The sequence below is a fragment of the Perna viridis genome, chromosome 3 (assembly GCF_037379345.1).
Source record: "Perna viridis isolate PV_CMFRI_1.1 ecotype Kerala chromosome 3, ASM3737934v1, whole genome shotgun sequence".
NCBI classification, from domain to species: Eukaryota; Metazoa; Mollusca; class Bivalvia; order Mytilida; family Mytilidae; genus Perna; species Perna viridis.
The window spans coordinates 55,714,916-55,730,007 of record NC_142447.1 but is presented as its reverse complement, the minus strand read 5'-3'; the positions used below and the strand labels follow the sequence as shown (position 1 = coordinate 55,730,007).

Here is a 15,092-nt window from a genome sequence, read left to right as displayed (position 1 = left end):
TAGCACTTAAACAACTGTTCGCTCTTCTATACATTAATCTCTGCTTAATTTACATAGCTTGCAATTGAAAATGAGTAAAACTCACAAAGGATACCACCTGCCAAACACATGTTTTAATGCTGACTTGAGTCACTGAAGAAGCTTGAGCTTTACATTTTATGGTGAAAAACCATTCAAGGACAGAATCAGGTATAAATGAGATTTCTAAATGGCAATCTTTAACTTTTCCTTTATCATGTTTATGATATTTACCGACAGACAGACAGAAGGTGATTCCTAAACATAAAGATCAAGGTCATCTAAAGGTCATAAATGTACGTGAAACATCGTCTCAAGGTGATACACCCATGTGTCAAATAAGATATGCCTATGTCAAAGAAGTTTTTGCCTTGACACAAATCTGCACAGACAGACTTATTGGCTGCAATGGCAGTAAATTAAACTTAAAATACAAAACAATTTATAGTTCACAAAACATGTACCTATTTACCTGTCTGGAGTAAGTTCTTGTTGTCTAGCTGCCGCCACTGCTGATCTGAATGATGAGGAGGAATATGTTTCCTCAAACTCCCTAACAAATTTGATCACCTCCATTTGATCTTCTGACAGACATATCTTGCCTGTGAGCTCTTCAATAATAAAGTCACGGATGGTTATGTCTTCACAAATAGAGGCTATCTCCCACAACTTGTCACTCACATTAAGTCCCTACAAAATATTCTCATGTTAGTCATACAATACAGTGGAACTTCTCCAAACCGGACCCTCAGAAAACCGGTCTTCCCTTCCAATTGGCTGTTTTCAAAAGTCCCGGCTGATGTACCTTAAAACCTGTGTGTTTTGTCTTCTATAAACCAGCCACCCCCTAAAACCATTCATCAGCCAGTTTTTCACAATTTTAGTTACATATTTCAAATAAAAACAACCTCTCAATTCCAGCTGCCCATAATAAATGTGTCAACAAAACTGTAAATGATTACGTAATATTACGTAATTAATAATTAATTCATTGACCGGTTTGCATTTCATCAGTAGACAGATGATAATTTAAGGGGACAGTAGTTTAAACAATAAATTTAATCCAGACATTACGTTTTGTCACTGGTAGGCTATTAATTGGTGTGTACACATGTCAGGCAACCGCGGTCATTTAATAGTACGATCTTTACGATCTTTTAACTGTAAATTAATATGACCTGTACCCAAGCCAAAACAATATAGGGGTGAAATTATTAAACTTTGTTGATAGGTAATTTATGAAAACAATACACATAATTAAATCGTGAACATTATTTTGTTGGCAGTACTGTTTGTAAAATCAAATCATTTACAAAGATGCAAGCTTTGAAATGTAATAAAAGGCCAAAAGTTTTGAATTGGCATTAAACATGTCTTGACCGTCAAACTGACAAGGTGTAGGGTTATACATGTTATAGAACACATTAATGGAAACACTCTTAGAATGCAGTGCCATTTTTCACAAAACCGGCCATCCCTATAAACCAGCCATTTTTCCTTGTCCCACTGGTGGCTGGTTTGGAGAAGTTTCACTGTATTAGTATTTTTTAAGCAAAGTATCTTATAATGTAAACATATCCATATTTGGGTTGATTTTAAAGACATTTTTCACACCAACAAAAACAGCATGGTAGTTGAATCAATAATTTATAAAATCAAAAGTATATGGGGCTGTTTATACCTTACACTTTATACTACTCACCCTGGCTCTTTTTGTTAAGAAAAAACAACTAAAAAAATAATTAGAAAGGTAAAGATGTAAAATCAATGGGTACAATTTATCATACTAACCAAATTAGAGAAGATGGCTATAGCTGGCTTGGTTTGTTTATCAGATAAATATTTAACAGCTCTGACAATGCTTAAGTTGATGATGTAATCAATTTCAGCAAAGGAGTTATCTCCCTTCTCAAGCAGACTGGCTTGTAGTGTTGGTATGGTATTGGCAAGTAAGGCTTCTTCAATCATTTCCTGTAAAAATTTGTCAACCATGAAAAACTTTTGTCATTGTGTTATAGTTATTTGCCAAAAAATGAAGTGTACAGTAATTGTTTACAAGTCAATTCATCTTTGAAATTCAAGTCAAATCACTACCAACAAACAAAATACATTGTTGTAAAATTTGTTCATCATAGGAAAATGAACAAAATCAATTAACAATAAATTATAAACTTTTCTGTTTAAAGAGTTTCTAATTCTAATTTATTGAAAAATCATTACAATATTTTCTGTATCCTTTGTGATCTAAAACCCACCAGAGGAGGTTTATAAATATGATTTGGTTCTGACAAATTAAGTTTGTTCTTAACAATTAAAATATGATTAAAGTATTCTAAGAACTAGTAAATTACATCATTGTTTTGCTTCCCTCCATCAACTACATCAGGGACTCTTGTGTCTCCCTCTTTGTCACCTTTCTTTATATTCCTCACACATTGTCTGACCTCAGCTATATCCTCCAATATGATATCTATTGATTTAGTGATGTCTTCCACTTCAGTTTTGTTTAGCTTTGTCTTGACAGAGGTCTGGACATCCAATGCATCACTAAGTATCTCATACAAAAATTCTAAAGTTATCTCTGAAAGTCTCCTCACAAAGTCCTAAAACAGAAATTACAGCTCTTGAATGGTATAAACTGGGAACTTACACCATATACCATTCCCCCAATGTCCCCATCCTCCATATAAACTTCCCATTTACACCATATACCATTCCCTCTTCATCCCCATTCCCCATATAAACTTCCCACTTACACCATATACCATTCCCCCAATGTCCCCATCCTCCATATAAACTTCCCATTTACACCATATACAATTCCCCCTTCGTCCCCATCCTCCATATAAACTTCCCACTTACACCATATACCATTCCCTCTTCGTCTCCATCCCCCATATAAACTTCCCATTTACACCATATACCATCCCTGCATCATCCTCATCTCCCATATAAACTTCCCATTTACACCATATACCATTCCCCCATCGTCCCGATCCCCCATATAAAATTCTCACCCCTCCTTAAATCTCCATTGCATATTTTATATTAAATACTTCCATTATCAAATTCAGTATCATATCTTTAAAGTCTTTTACATTTTAAGTGCTCATTTAAATTAGATTTAATATATTTTTCATAACAACAAATACATTAATAACTAATTTCCCCATCCTCCATTCCCCATACCCTCGTTCCCCATCTCACCATATATAAATACCATAGAATGGAAAGTTTTCCCCATACAAGTACTGTACTATATCAGAAGCCCTTCTTGTTAGTACATGTATTTATTTTTTGGATTCTTGAATTCAGGTGACATAAATAGATAACAATTGTTTCAGTAAATAGGACAAATGATACAAGTTATATACGTCAAACAAACTTCATTCCCTTGTAAAACAAACAAAATAAAAATTCAATGAAGTATGAATTTTGATTTATTCATATATATATGTTTGTATGTCCTAATGTGGTCTTACAAGGTGATATCATCATCAACCATTTTTTTTAATTTTTACTCAATCTTTTTAACCAATATTCACTATATTTGAACTTTTACTGATTGATGTAATAGGTGTCATACACTCACATAAAAATACCATCTCTTTTGTACGCATATTTACCCTAGACTGAGAATCATTCAAATTGTCCTGTATTGATTGTATCAAAAGCTGAAGTGCTGGTTGTAGCTGCACAATGTTGTCATGGTGATTTGACCAAGTCGGTGATGGCACTGTTTGAGAAGTTGGTGATGACATCATTGTTTTATGCATAGAAAATACTGAAAAAGATAGAATGAAACCTAATGCAGAATTTAATTTTATGGCCAAGATTACATTTATGATCGAGATATTTACTTGAAACAGGATGAATAGTAATGCAACATAAAAATTCATTTGTGTGCAGAAACCAAAGCCATGCATTCTAGAGACATATGTATACACACATAATAAGAGTGAAACAACACCATATATGTAAAAAATTATAAAAAAAACTATGATAAGCTGGGTGCCAAGATCTAAAGCTTTAACGACAGTAAAATTCTTTAGAATATAAATTAGAAAATGTTGAGTACTGGTAAAAACTTCAAAAAAATCTTAACTTACAGTTTTCTTTGCTCTTAAGAAAGAACACTACAGTATCCAGTTGTCTGTGTTTAAGGCCAGTTTCTAAGGTATGAAGGGGTAATGAACATCTGCCCCATTTATTCATATGGCACAAGAGGTCAGCTATAGAGGCACCAGCATACGACATCATCTAAAACATTAGCAAACAACCTTGATGTGCCATTATTACACTACTTGTTTATTTGTCAAATTTATCATGCATTAGCATGAAGTCCTGTAATAAACACAAGTACACTTCAGTTATGAAAATGTATATCTACAATATTTACAAATCAATAAAAACACTTCCCAAATGATGTTCATGTGTACAAAGTCTTTGTCAGTTGGTATAGGTAAGTTGTAACACATTTTAACTGTATACTATTCATATACATTGTATATAATAATGCCCTTGAAGGATTAAACATATCATTTAGACAACAACAACAAAATATTTTTTATTCTTTAAATAAAGATGAATTATCCAGCGACTTAATGAAACAACCACCTTTTTCACATTTCATTTAATATAACTCTCTACCTTGCTGACAAAATCTTCCTGCTCTATACAAGGAATAATGCAAGTCAACTGTGTTTCCATAACAACTAAATGTGGGTACTGTGGCTCATGAGATAGCATCACAAAACAGTTTAAAGGAAGTCTAGAAATAAATAAGAAATACAGTACTATGAAACAGTCCACAAATGAATAACTCTGGATAGATTTTCTGATTTAAAAAATAAAATTGAATTATATTCATTTACAAGTATCGAACACATTTTTCAAACAGATAATGTAGACCCAGGTCAGTTGATGATGTTCACTGCAATCCAGTCGATGTTATAGAAAGCCAGGCTTCATTTACAAGTTTTTAACATGTTATCTCCTAATGCATTATTTTCCAAGTACTGAAACATAACTTCAAAAATTACATTAAGGTTCATCATTACCTTTCGAACAAATATGGCCTAAAGGTCACCACTAATTTCCCTCTGACAACAGACAAACCTGTGTTTCTAGAAAATTTCTAAGGCATAGCATTCCCAAGATATGAAAAAAATTTACATAAAGTTTAAGTAAAATTATATCAAAAACTGGTCTGACTTTTGCAGGGTTAATTTTTTCAATTCTGCAGAGTGCAAAAATGAAAAAAAAAACACCTTAGATTCACTTGATACGGTCCACTCATTTACAAAGCTTCAATCACCTATTGTGTATAGGTGGCTCTTGCCCTTCTTTTAAACAGCATTTCAATGTAAATAGAGTTTACCTTTAATACATAGAGGACATCTAAAAACATTATCCAGACTTAGTTCATTTTCACCCTCAGCAGAATAGATAAAATTAAAACAGCGAAAGTCAGGCCAGTTTTTGATATAATTTTACATAAAATGAATGCAACATTCTCATATCTAGGGGATGGTATGCCTTAACATTCCTCTAGATACACAGATTTGTTGTCTGTAGTCAGAGGGAAATTAAAGGAGAAATTGAGGCATATTTGTCGAAAGGTAATGATAAACCTTACATTGAATTGCACTTACAGGAAAGCAGACAGACAGAAAGAAAGATATGGTAAACCGCTGAATTATTCCTACATATCAGTAATCAGCTGAATCATTCATGTATATACATGTATACCAGAAATCATCTTAGTATTAATGACAAGAATGACATTTATGTGTGCATATAAGGTTTTTTAACTTGTCCTTTGCAATAAGAGATTTATATAATTCAGTATTTTATTGCATAGCCAAAAGTATTAGTAAAACAAATCTTAGCTTGAGATTTACCTATGGGTGTTGAAAAGCTGTTTTTGGATATCACAAACACAAACAACATTTTCCTTTGGTGACTGTAAGTGTATAGATAGAGAAATTTTCCCCATTACTATATCAACAATGTTCATTCCATGCAATGTTGCTGGTAGGAAAATCTTTTTTTCATCATTGGTTCTAATTTCATCAAATAAATTCTTTCTCCCTTTAAAAAATCCTGATATTCTCCATTTTGGTCTATGCTTTGATCTTGAACTGTCTTGTCTATTTTCATCAATATACCATGGTGGGGAGGAATGTTGCATTGAGTTCCTGTTATGTATTGATAAGAGTAGTCTTCTCCAAGAAGTATCACCAACATGAACTGTATTAAGAACTTCATTTTCAAAAAATGATGATGGATGTGAAAGTGTTCTAGTTACACATCCAGTAAACTTGTTAACATAATTATCCAAATTAACACAAGTAACAGTGAATGTATTTTCTACAATAACCAGGCTTTTAAGGTCTGGTGTAAACTGCCATGAAAGTAATCTGTCTAAGTCAATGTTCATCCTTGCTAAATTCAATGTGGCAACAACTTCTCCTCTTGTGAGTGAGTATAAGGCTGACTAAGTTAAGGGAACTATAGAATAATGTTGACAATAACCCACACATCTATGGGATTGAACAAATTGTCCTGTTCTGTACTTTTTCTTACTTCAAATTTATTGAGAATATGAATCTAAGTGCAAGACTAAGAAATCCAAACTTAGTAGACCGTCATAAGAGAAGTCTTAAATTTCTGTATTAACTCTCAGCAGTGTTTGATTATAACACAGAAAAAAACAAGCTTTTTTAAGAAAATTGTTCATTTCATAGTTGACATTTACCAGTACATTTTTTTTGGTATTGAACAAACTGTCCTGCTCTGTACTTTCTTACTTCAAATTTACTAGAATTGAAAAGTGTTACTTTCTTTATGACCAAATTATAGACTACATCTTTTGGTACAGAATTGTATGACCCTACCATAAAAATAGCTAAAAGATGCATTATGAAGGCTATAAAAGTATTTTCGAACCATTTTTACATTTTATTGGAAAATAAATTTACTCATTATTGAATAATTATTATTTTATACACTATTGAGGATCATCTACACAAGATTAATTTTCTCACTTAAGCTGGCACAATGAAAGTGAGACAATCAACGAGTGCTAAGAAATATTGGTAATCTGTTAATTGCTATTTTGCATGTCTTTTTAATAGTAATTAAGACAAAATTTCTGGTTTTAAACTAATTTTGGAAAACATTTTTCTCCATGTAATCTTATAGGCACAAAACAATATACATTTTGTATTTCCATATACATGTAGGTCCTCATCATATAATTCCATATGCTTTAAAATGTACGAAAACATACGATGCAATTTTTCCTGTGAAATAACATCCATTCTCACTCTACTATGCTGAGAAAAAAAACGTATCAATTTAGGGTTTTCTATGATGGAAAATTTCAAGGAAAGATTTTCTGAGTTCTATCAATTTAAAAATTCACAAAATAGTAATAAATACATTACATCATTCTTTAAAAAGATACTAATCTCTAGTGTATTTCCATCCATTGTTGCAATGAATTCAGACAATATCTGGAACTTGTTGAAAGTCCTTGTTGATTCATCAAGAGCAAATTGTGTTATGAATTTAAACTCCCTCATTTGAGTTTCCAATACAATCAATTTACTTTGTAATGTCAAAATCATGTAATCTCCTTGGTAAGTACACAAATGCACATTTTTTGCATCTGTTCGCTCATCTGAAATGAATATATAAAATCTTGACTAATTCAGGGCCTAATCTAGACATTGATTACAAGGAGAAGTTTTAGTAAAGTTTGCCTGAAAAATATCAGTATTGACATTTTATTACAAAAACTTCTCCCTGTCAAAGACAAATAGCAGAAGTAAGCAAAAACCAGGAGAAGTTCATGCTCATTCTCCCTCTAGTTTAAGCCCTGGCTATCAACTATTACCATTTTACATGAACTTTATTTCAGAATCATAAATAAATATATAATTATTAACATATTCAGTTGTAATCAAGAGGCTCCCAGGAGCCTGAATTGCTCACCTGGTTTAATTTTTGCCTTTCAAGAGCAATAACTCTAACAAGGAGTTGTACAACGTATGACAATTTTGAATCCATTTGATTCATTGGAGATTTTTGTAAGCATTATAATAAGGATCATTTCAGCAATTGAAAACTATTAGCTAAACTAACAGATTTGGAAATATATGCAAAAATCTGCTGTCTGACCCAATTGTTCTATTGTTAGTAATGGCGGCCACGTTTTTTAATAGATCAAAAATCTAAACGATCATACTGTTAAGGATACCCTATAAATCAAAAAGACCAATTTTCATTGAATTCTGTAAAGTAGTTTTTGAGGAGAAAGTAATAACATAAAAAGCAGCAAAAAATGTCCAATAAGGGCAATAACTCCAACATGGATCAACAAAATTTCACCAAATTTTGGCCACAGATAGATCTCATCATGCTAAATACTTTAACCCAAGTCAGAATTTGGTTAAACCTAACCAGGGATATATGCTGTTTGACCTCTATGTTCTATTTTTAGTAACTACGGCCATGTTTTTTAACAGTTCAAAAATCTAAATGGTCATTTTGTGCATGATACTCTATGTAGGAACAACCACCCAAATCCATACAGTAGTTTCAGAGGAGAAGATGTTTGAAGAAATTGTTAACGACAATGACAGATGATGACAATGGATGCCAAGTGATGGCAATAGCTCACATGGCCTTCGTGAGCAATTCCCAAATACTAAACCTTGTAGATCACTGAGTACTTCCTTGATGCCATTTTCAAATACAACCTCATAATCACTGTTGTAACACTGTAAGCAGCCATCCTTTTTCAGACAAATGAATCGAATATCTGAGATGCTGGAAAGGTCTGAACACACTAAAAATCTGTGAGAAATTTAAAAAGACGAAGATAATCTTAAGACAATATCAATCATGCATGTACATGTACAAGCGTGATTTGTATAGCTTTCTTCAACGTTTTAACGATTTGGTAAGTACTTGTGTATTTCATATTATCTAATTAGAAAGTCGAGTTTGAAAGGCTTTACCATGTATAATAATTTGTAGTAACGTAACTTGTCTGTAGCTATAATTCTGACATTTGTTGACCAGATGACACATTAATTACAGATCCCAAGCAATCAGTTATCACACCAATTTAGAATTTTAAAAGAAGCTGTTGGAGTCACTGTGAGGTATGCAAACATTGTTAATACAGTGGAAAAATGTACAACAAAGTTATTTATTACTCAAATAATTCATTTATATTAAGCTTAAGAACCAAGATTAATAACATACATTATATGGAATTTTCAGAGAATGTCAGATAAATTTATTGTCTTTTAGACCTGTTTACATCTTCTTAGCTGTTGACATTAAAGACATTTCTACAAGTTTTACATGTAACTCATTAAGCAGGAGTTCCTAGTTCTCATTTGCAAACACTGAGATAATCAGTGGGTGCTTGGAACACCACACCTTCATTGTCACTGTTATAGTCACTGATCAAAACCCTATTACTAGTTTTTATTTGAACAAAAATCAATTGTCAACAAATATATAAGAAACATGAGAAAATCATAAAAAAAAAAGCATTGAAATATTTTGTCATTCACCCATAACATTGCTAAAAGTTCACGATTTATGTCTTCTCATTCCGTGTTCTCTGCTGGGCATAATCTAGGATTCAGTAAATAGGAGAATTGACTTCTCCCTTCCTGGAGTGATAGGGAGAAGTGAGTCTGGAATGGGGAGAAATTAAACTTGCCCTGTGAAGCGGCGTGAGCTCTATGGTTATTGCATGTACTTTCTAAATTTCCCCTCAGGTTCCAAAATATATTAACGAAAAAAATGTCCCATCCTGGAAGTAACAAAATGTGACTGTCCTTACAAAGAAAATTCATCATTTCCTTCAATCAAATAAATAAAAAAATAAAGGTTAAGATTACATTTCTGTAAAAATAAACTCATCTTTTCTGATAGTTCTCGGGTTTTTTTCTAATTTACTTTACTTATTCAAAGAAGTGAATGTTCTGTTTTTCAAAACTTCGGGAAACATGTGGATGTACGTACGTGTATCTCCACTGTTCCACTGTTGCTGTTTTGAAGAACCTACATGTAACCCAACTTAGAAATAAATATAACTCCATTTATATTTTCAATTTGAAGCAAAGCTTTTCTAAGATAGGAAAGGCAATCATTTGCAGCTGTTGTCTGAATTTTGTTTACGTCACATGATATGTGTATAATATTCCCACCATCCATGGAGAAATGTAATATTTCTGGTATCTGTACAGATTGATCTGACAGGCCAAAACTGAAATGGATTTTGCTAGGAATGCCCTTAAGGGATAAAAAATTTTAAGTATTGCAAAGTGCTATAAAGTTATTGACCATTTTGAGAGCAAGGGGAAAGGGGGGGGGTATGGGGTTGGAATTTTGGGGAAAAATTGTTCAAGTTATTCATTTATGGAAAAAATTAAAAATGGGTGGGTATCTCCAAACATGAAAACTAGAAACCAGATGGAGCACATTAGTCGCCAGGAGATGGAAAGAGCATGACAGACGTTAGAGCTTATCGAGGTGCTGATATAGTATCTGATCATCAACTTGTGGTGGCTAAATTTAAGATCAAAATAGCCAGGGCAAATAGACAATATCAGATTAGAAGCAGAAAGCACAACATAAGGAAGGGGCGCAGTAAACAAAACAATGGAAGAGAGAGTAAAATCCATATATAACACGATTAACATCACATACCAAGAAGAACTTGGATTTTCAAAGAAGGAATACAAGATATGGTTATCTAATGATATAATCGAGACAACTAAGAAGTGTAGGTCTGTTAAGATACAACTTGACCAAGTCAAGACCTGATTAAAGAAAAATTAATTGACGAGGTAACATATAATCATCAGGAAACAAGTAAAGAGAAAGACCAAACAGGATAAAAGAACCTAAATCAAAGAGCTTTCTTCAAAAGCAAAGAATGCAATGGCCAGAAATGACACCAAGACTGCATACAACATCACATGCCAACTGGCAGGTAGAAAGACTAACAATTCCAAACCAGTGATAGACAAAAATGGCAATGTGATAACAAACCTAGATGGACCACTTTAAATTGAGAAGACATACCAGATGCCTTTGACCTACCTCCTGGAGAAGAACTTGATATTGATATTGGCCCAATCACGAAGGATGAAATCATAAAAGCTCTATTGAGAATCAGGACTGGAAAAGCCAAAGGACCAGACCAAACTTCACCGGAGTTCTTGAAGATAAACCAAGAATTCACCTACAGCATCTTGATTCATTGATCGATTGTTGGGGTTAACACCCGAGCAGCAATATTTCAGCTATATCCAGGCGATGAACATGAAATAGATAAAAAAAAACATGAAATGATGCTGAAATGAAAAATGGAACGGGACACAAGGATAATGGGGTTGACAAATTTTTATTGCCACTTGAAATTGGGAGAAGTGGGTAGGGTTGGGCAATTTAGACTTCTGTGGCGGAGCCAAATGGTTCCTACTCCAGTAGAATACCAAAGAAGGGTTCTTTAACGTGCAAGGAATGAGGCATCTTTCCCAACATGTTGCACCACTATGATTTTCCGTATTATGGCCTGACAAGCCCAGCATTTTAAATGTCAGGGTTACCCCTTTCCATTACATGGGGCACACAACCAAGCTGTTCTGTGGACAGAACGCCTTTAGCCCCCCACCATAGTTCTGAGCACTATTTAGTTGCCTTTTAAAACAAGCTTAGCGCTGCTATGGGCCTATTCTTTTGACACCTGCCCGAGCCCTAAAGCATCTTGCATGAGTTGTTTGACAACATCTGGGAAACAGTGGAAATCCCTGAGCAACTGCCAAAACTGGAATTCAGCTACACTTCAAAGTAAAGTCCTAGCAAGAGTCATTCTGGAAAGAACCAAGGCAGCAATAGATACACACCTCCGTGATGACCAAGCAGGATTATGATGCAGTCGATCATGTACTGACCAAATTGCATAGCCCATAGAATAGTAATCATCCTTCTACATCAACTTCGTGGACTTCAAACAGGCCGACATAGTTGACAGAAATACGCTTTATATGTACTAGGACACCAGAGAAGAAACATTATTTTGGTCAACAAGAATTGAAAGATTTGTATGCTATAAGGCCTAAATACAAGAAACTGACTTGAACAAAAAACCTGATTTTGAACTTCCTGTCCAAGATCTACAAATTTATTTTATTTAGTCTTAATAAGAATGAAATATCTGATTGAACTGGATCTTTACTTTTATACGCCTTCCTTTGATATCTATATAAAATTTTCCATTTATTGTTTATTGTAAAGTTAACTGGCAAAAAAAATCTTCTCTGAAACTGATGTAGCTATCGATTTAGAACATGTCTATTCATCAAATAGCTAAAATTAGGCTAGCAAACATTTTGTAAGGAGTAAAAAATAAAATCCTGCCTACCACCCCATATTGTTGGTGGATGAAATGAACATGTCTAATGAATAATAACAGAACATGTCTAATGAAATATAAGGAATACCCGAGAAAAATATTATTATTCATTTGTTATTGACAAAAAAAAAAAAAAAATAGTTTAAAGAAGAGTAGAAAAAATTATTTAGCTACATTGAAAACCCCAGCCCCCCCCTCAGTATAAAAATAGTCGGTGCCTTAATAGAAATATTTCCTTTCAAAGAAAAGTAATACAGCATATCTTACTGAGTTATCCCTGTTACTCTTCTACTGTCAAATTGTTTTCCATGAAGTTTTACAATATCTAAACTAAAACTGTTATTCAAAATATACAAAAGACGTTTTCTTTGACATATCTGTATCTTCTGTACGTCTTGAAAGGACAAGGAAACAACAAACTTGTAAATACAACAATTCAAACTCCCTGACTGGTCGTCTGCCATTTTTGCTGTCATGTGACTTTTAGGAGAAAAAAACATACCAAAATAATGATTGCAATAATGAACAGGAGGTAAAGAAGTTAAATATAAATAAAAATCCTTTGGCAGATTAAACAAAAAATAGAGTAATTCGACCTTTTTAGGATAAAGAAGTCATTTGGTGGGATTGTAATTCTTTATTAAATGTTTTGAAAACAAGGTCACAAAGGAAATAAATTATCCAAAAAAGGCTAACAGAAATAAGTCCCATTTGCACGTGGTGATCAGCTACACCTATAAACCGGAAGCTCACTCAGACTTGAGTGTGAGATCGTGCCATATGGGGAGCTCTGATGAAATACTGGTCAAGTTAACGTTGGAAAGGGAGAGGAATTCGTAAAATCAAAAAGGTATGCATCTGCAGAACGTTAAGCCTCTTTCTTTAATATATTCTATTGAAGTTGAATACCTGTACATACATTATACAAAGTAAACATTTGATTTTGTAACTGGTTACTTTTAAACAGCTGTAACTCATGTTTTAAGTAGCCCTACTTAGTCTAGTGAACAATCTTCGACTTAATTAGGTTCCTTTAATTGTTTATTTCATTTGAGCATCATCATGCAATTTCTTTTGGTTCATTAGTACATAAATGTATATCCACACAGACCACAGGGATTTGTAAAAGTGATTTATTCAAAATATACTGATATGGAGCTCAATGGTAGCTAATATCTACTATACACACACATATATGTAAATGTAGGACTCACAAACGTGTCCAGTTCCACAAACATGTCCGATTTCGCAAATTTGTCCGATGATAAGCCACACTATCACCAACTTATTGTTTCCACAAATGTAGACTTCATTGTTGTAATGAATGTGCTGACATCGTGTCAGATGTTCAAACAGACTGGAGAGTTTAGCGGTGTCACTCAGCCAGAACACTCATTTATTAGTTGCTTTTATGTAAGGTTTTGTTGTACAGAGATAGAATCATAGTATTCTTCAAGAGCCTTTATATTGTGATTTTGTTCTCCTTTTTATTTATTCATGATATAAATTATTATGAATTTATGGTTTATTAGTTGTACATGTACATGTACCTGCACTATAGCAAAAAAGAATGCAATATATTTTAGATATAGTTAGTAGTCCATAGCTGCTTTCTAAGGCCACAGCGTTTTAGTTTGTTGGTTTACAGATCTGCAGAAAAAAATTGCATATGCAAAATTATAATATCTACATGTACTGTATAAAACATAAGTTACAGACAATGCCTGCATATAGTTTTGTTCATTTAACAACTCAACAAAACAATCAGTGAGACAATAGAAGGAACATGGCTGCATAAATTTCACCACTTCAATAAAATCATGTTCAAGGGTTTTAGGCAGTTTGGGTAATAAGTGAACACTGGCTAGAAATGATAAACTCAAAATACCTTTTATTGAAAAGAATGTAAACAGCTCCTGAAAATGATTGAAGAACATTAGATGGTTTGCAATTTCCAAGATGTGAATTGACGTAACAATATGGTCAGACCTGTTTGTGAAATCAGACACCTTTGTGGCACCAAACATGAATCTGAGCCATACATATATATCAATATATTTTGCATATGATCACTTTTATGAGACCCTGTGCTACCACCTAGGCTCCCATATCAGTATATCTTGCATATATATAAATCACTCTGTAATATAGTAGTGTTTTCATTTTACCATTTCCTTTGGGACTGTATGTAGTAGGCATTGTCTAAGCAAACACCATGAACTTCAGCATTCTTGAACTCTTATTTTTACCCTAACAAGTAGCTCCATCTATATCCTTTTCAGTTTTAGCAGGTCTCTTTCATACAATGTACTTTACACACAGACCTGTATATTAAATAGGAAAAACTAAAGAACTGTTGACATTACATGTATTATTATATTAAAAAAAACCAATTACATGTATTAATAAATATGTGTATAAAAGTGAAAAGAAGCCATATGTATATTTTATTGATTTTAAGATGGCCTTTGACAAGCTCTAAATAATATACAATGTAGGCAACCATTTCTTGCAAACCAATGATTTAAATAAGGGGATAGTGCTAGAAGTCCCATGCTTTTTTATATAGTTGTAGATGATATAGGAAAATATTTTGATGATCCTATATCAAACTACAGTTTGT

General features: G+C 33.2%; 2 protein-coding genes across 9 annotated transcripts in view; one reads left to right on the top strand and one right to left on the bottom strand.

Annotated features, from left to right (window-relative positions):
• LOC148622986 (spatacsin-like) overlaps positions 1-12,938 on the bottom strand; it is a 55,319-nt gene extending 42,381 nt beyond the window's left edge. For 5 of the 6 annotated variants that reach the window (XM_088573398.1, XM_088573401.1, XM_088573402.1 and 2 more), the window contains exons 1-10: positions 12,737-12,938; positions 8,741-8,883; positions 7,490-7,705; positions 5,922-6,513; positions 4,669-4,789; positions 4,128-4,278; positions 3,645-3,802; positions 2,370-2,621; positions 1,810-1,989; positions 491-708 (exon numbers count right to left, since the gene is read on the bottom strand). In XM_088573398.1, the coding sequence (XP_088429524.1) occupies positions 491-708; positions 1,810-1,989; positions 2,370-2,621; positions 3,645-3,802; positions 4,128-4,278; positions 4,669-4,789; positions 5,922-6,513; positions 7,490-7,705; positions 8,741-8,883; positions 12,737-12,933 (2,228 nt within the window). In that variant the 5' untranslated portion in view covers positions 12,934-12,938. Of the gene's footprint in view, positions 1-490; positions 709-1,809; positions 1,990-2,369; positions 2,622-3,644; positions 3,803-4,127; positions 4,279-4,668; positions 4,790-5,921; positions 6,514-7,489; positions 7,706-8,740; positions 8,884-11,154; positions 11,312-12,736 lie in introns of those variants that run through there. The other variant, XM_088573403.1, reaches the window with a different exon arrangement.
• A 241-nt stretch (positions 12,939-13,179) lies between these two features.
• Positions 13,180-15,092, top strand: part of LOC148622985 (uncharacterized) — a 31,099-nt gene continuing 29,186 nt past the window's right edge. For 2 of the 3 annotated variants that reach the window (XM_088573397.1, XM_088573395.1), the window contains exon 1: positions 13,180-13,319. The gene's annotated coding sequence lies outside the window, so the exon portion shown is untranslated. The remainder of the gene's footprint in view (positions 13,320-15,092) is intronic. The other variant, XM_088573396.1, reaches the window with a different exon arrangement.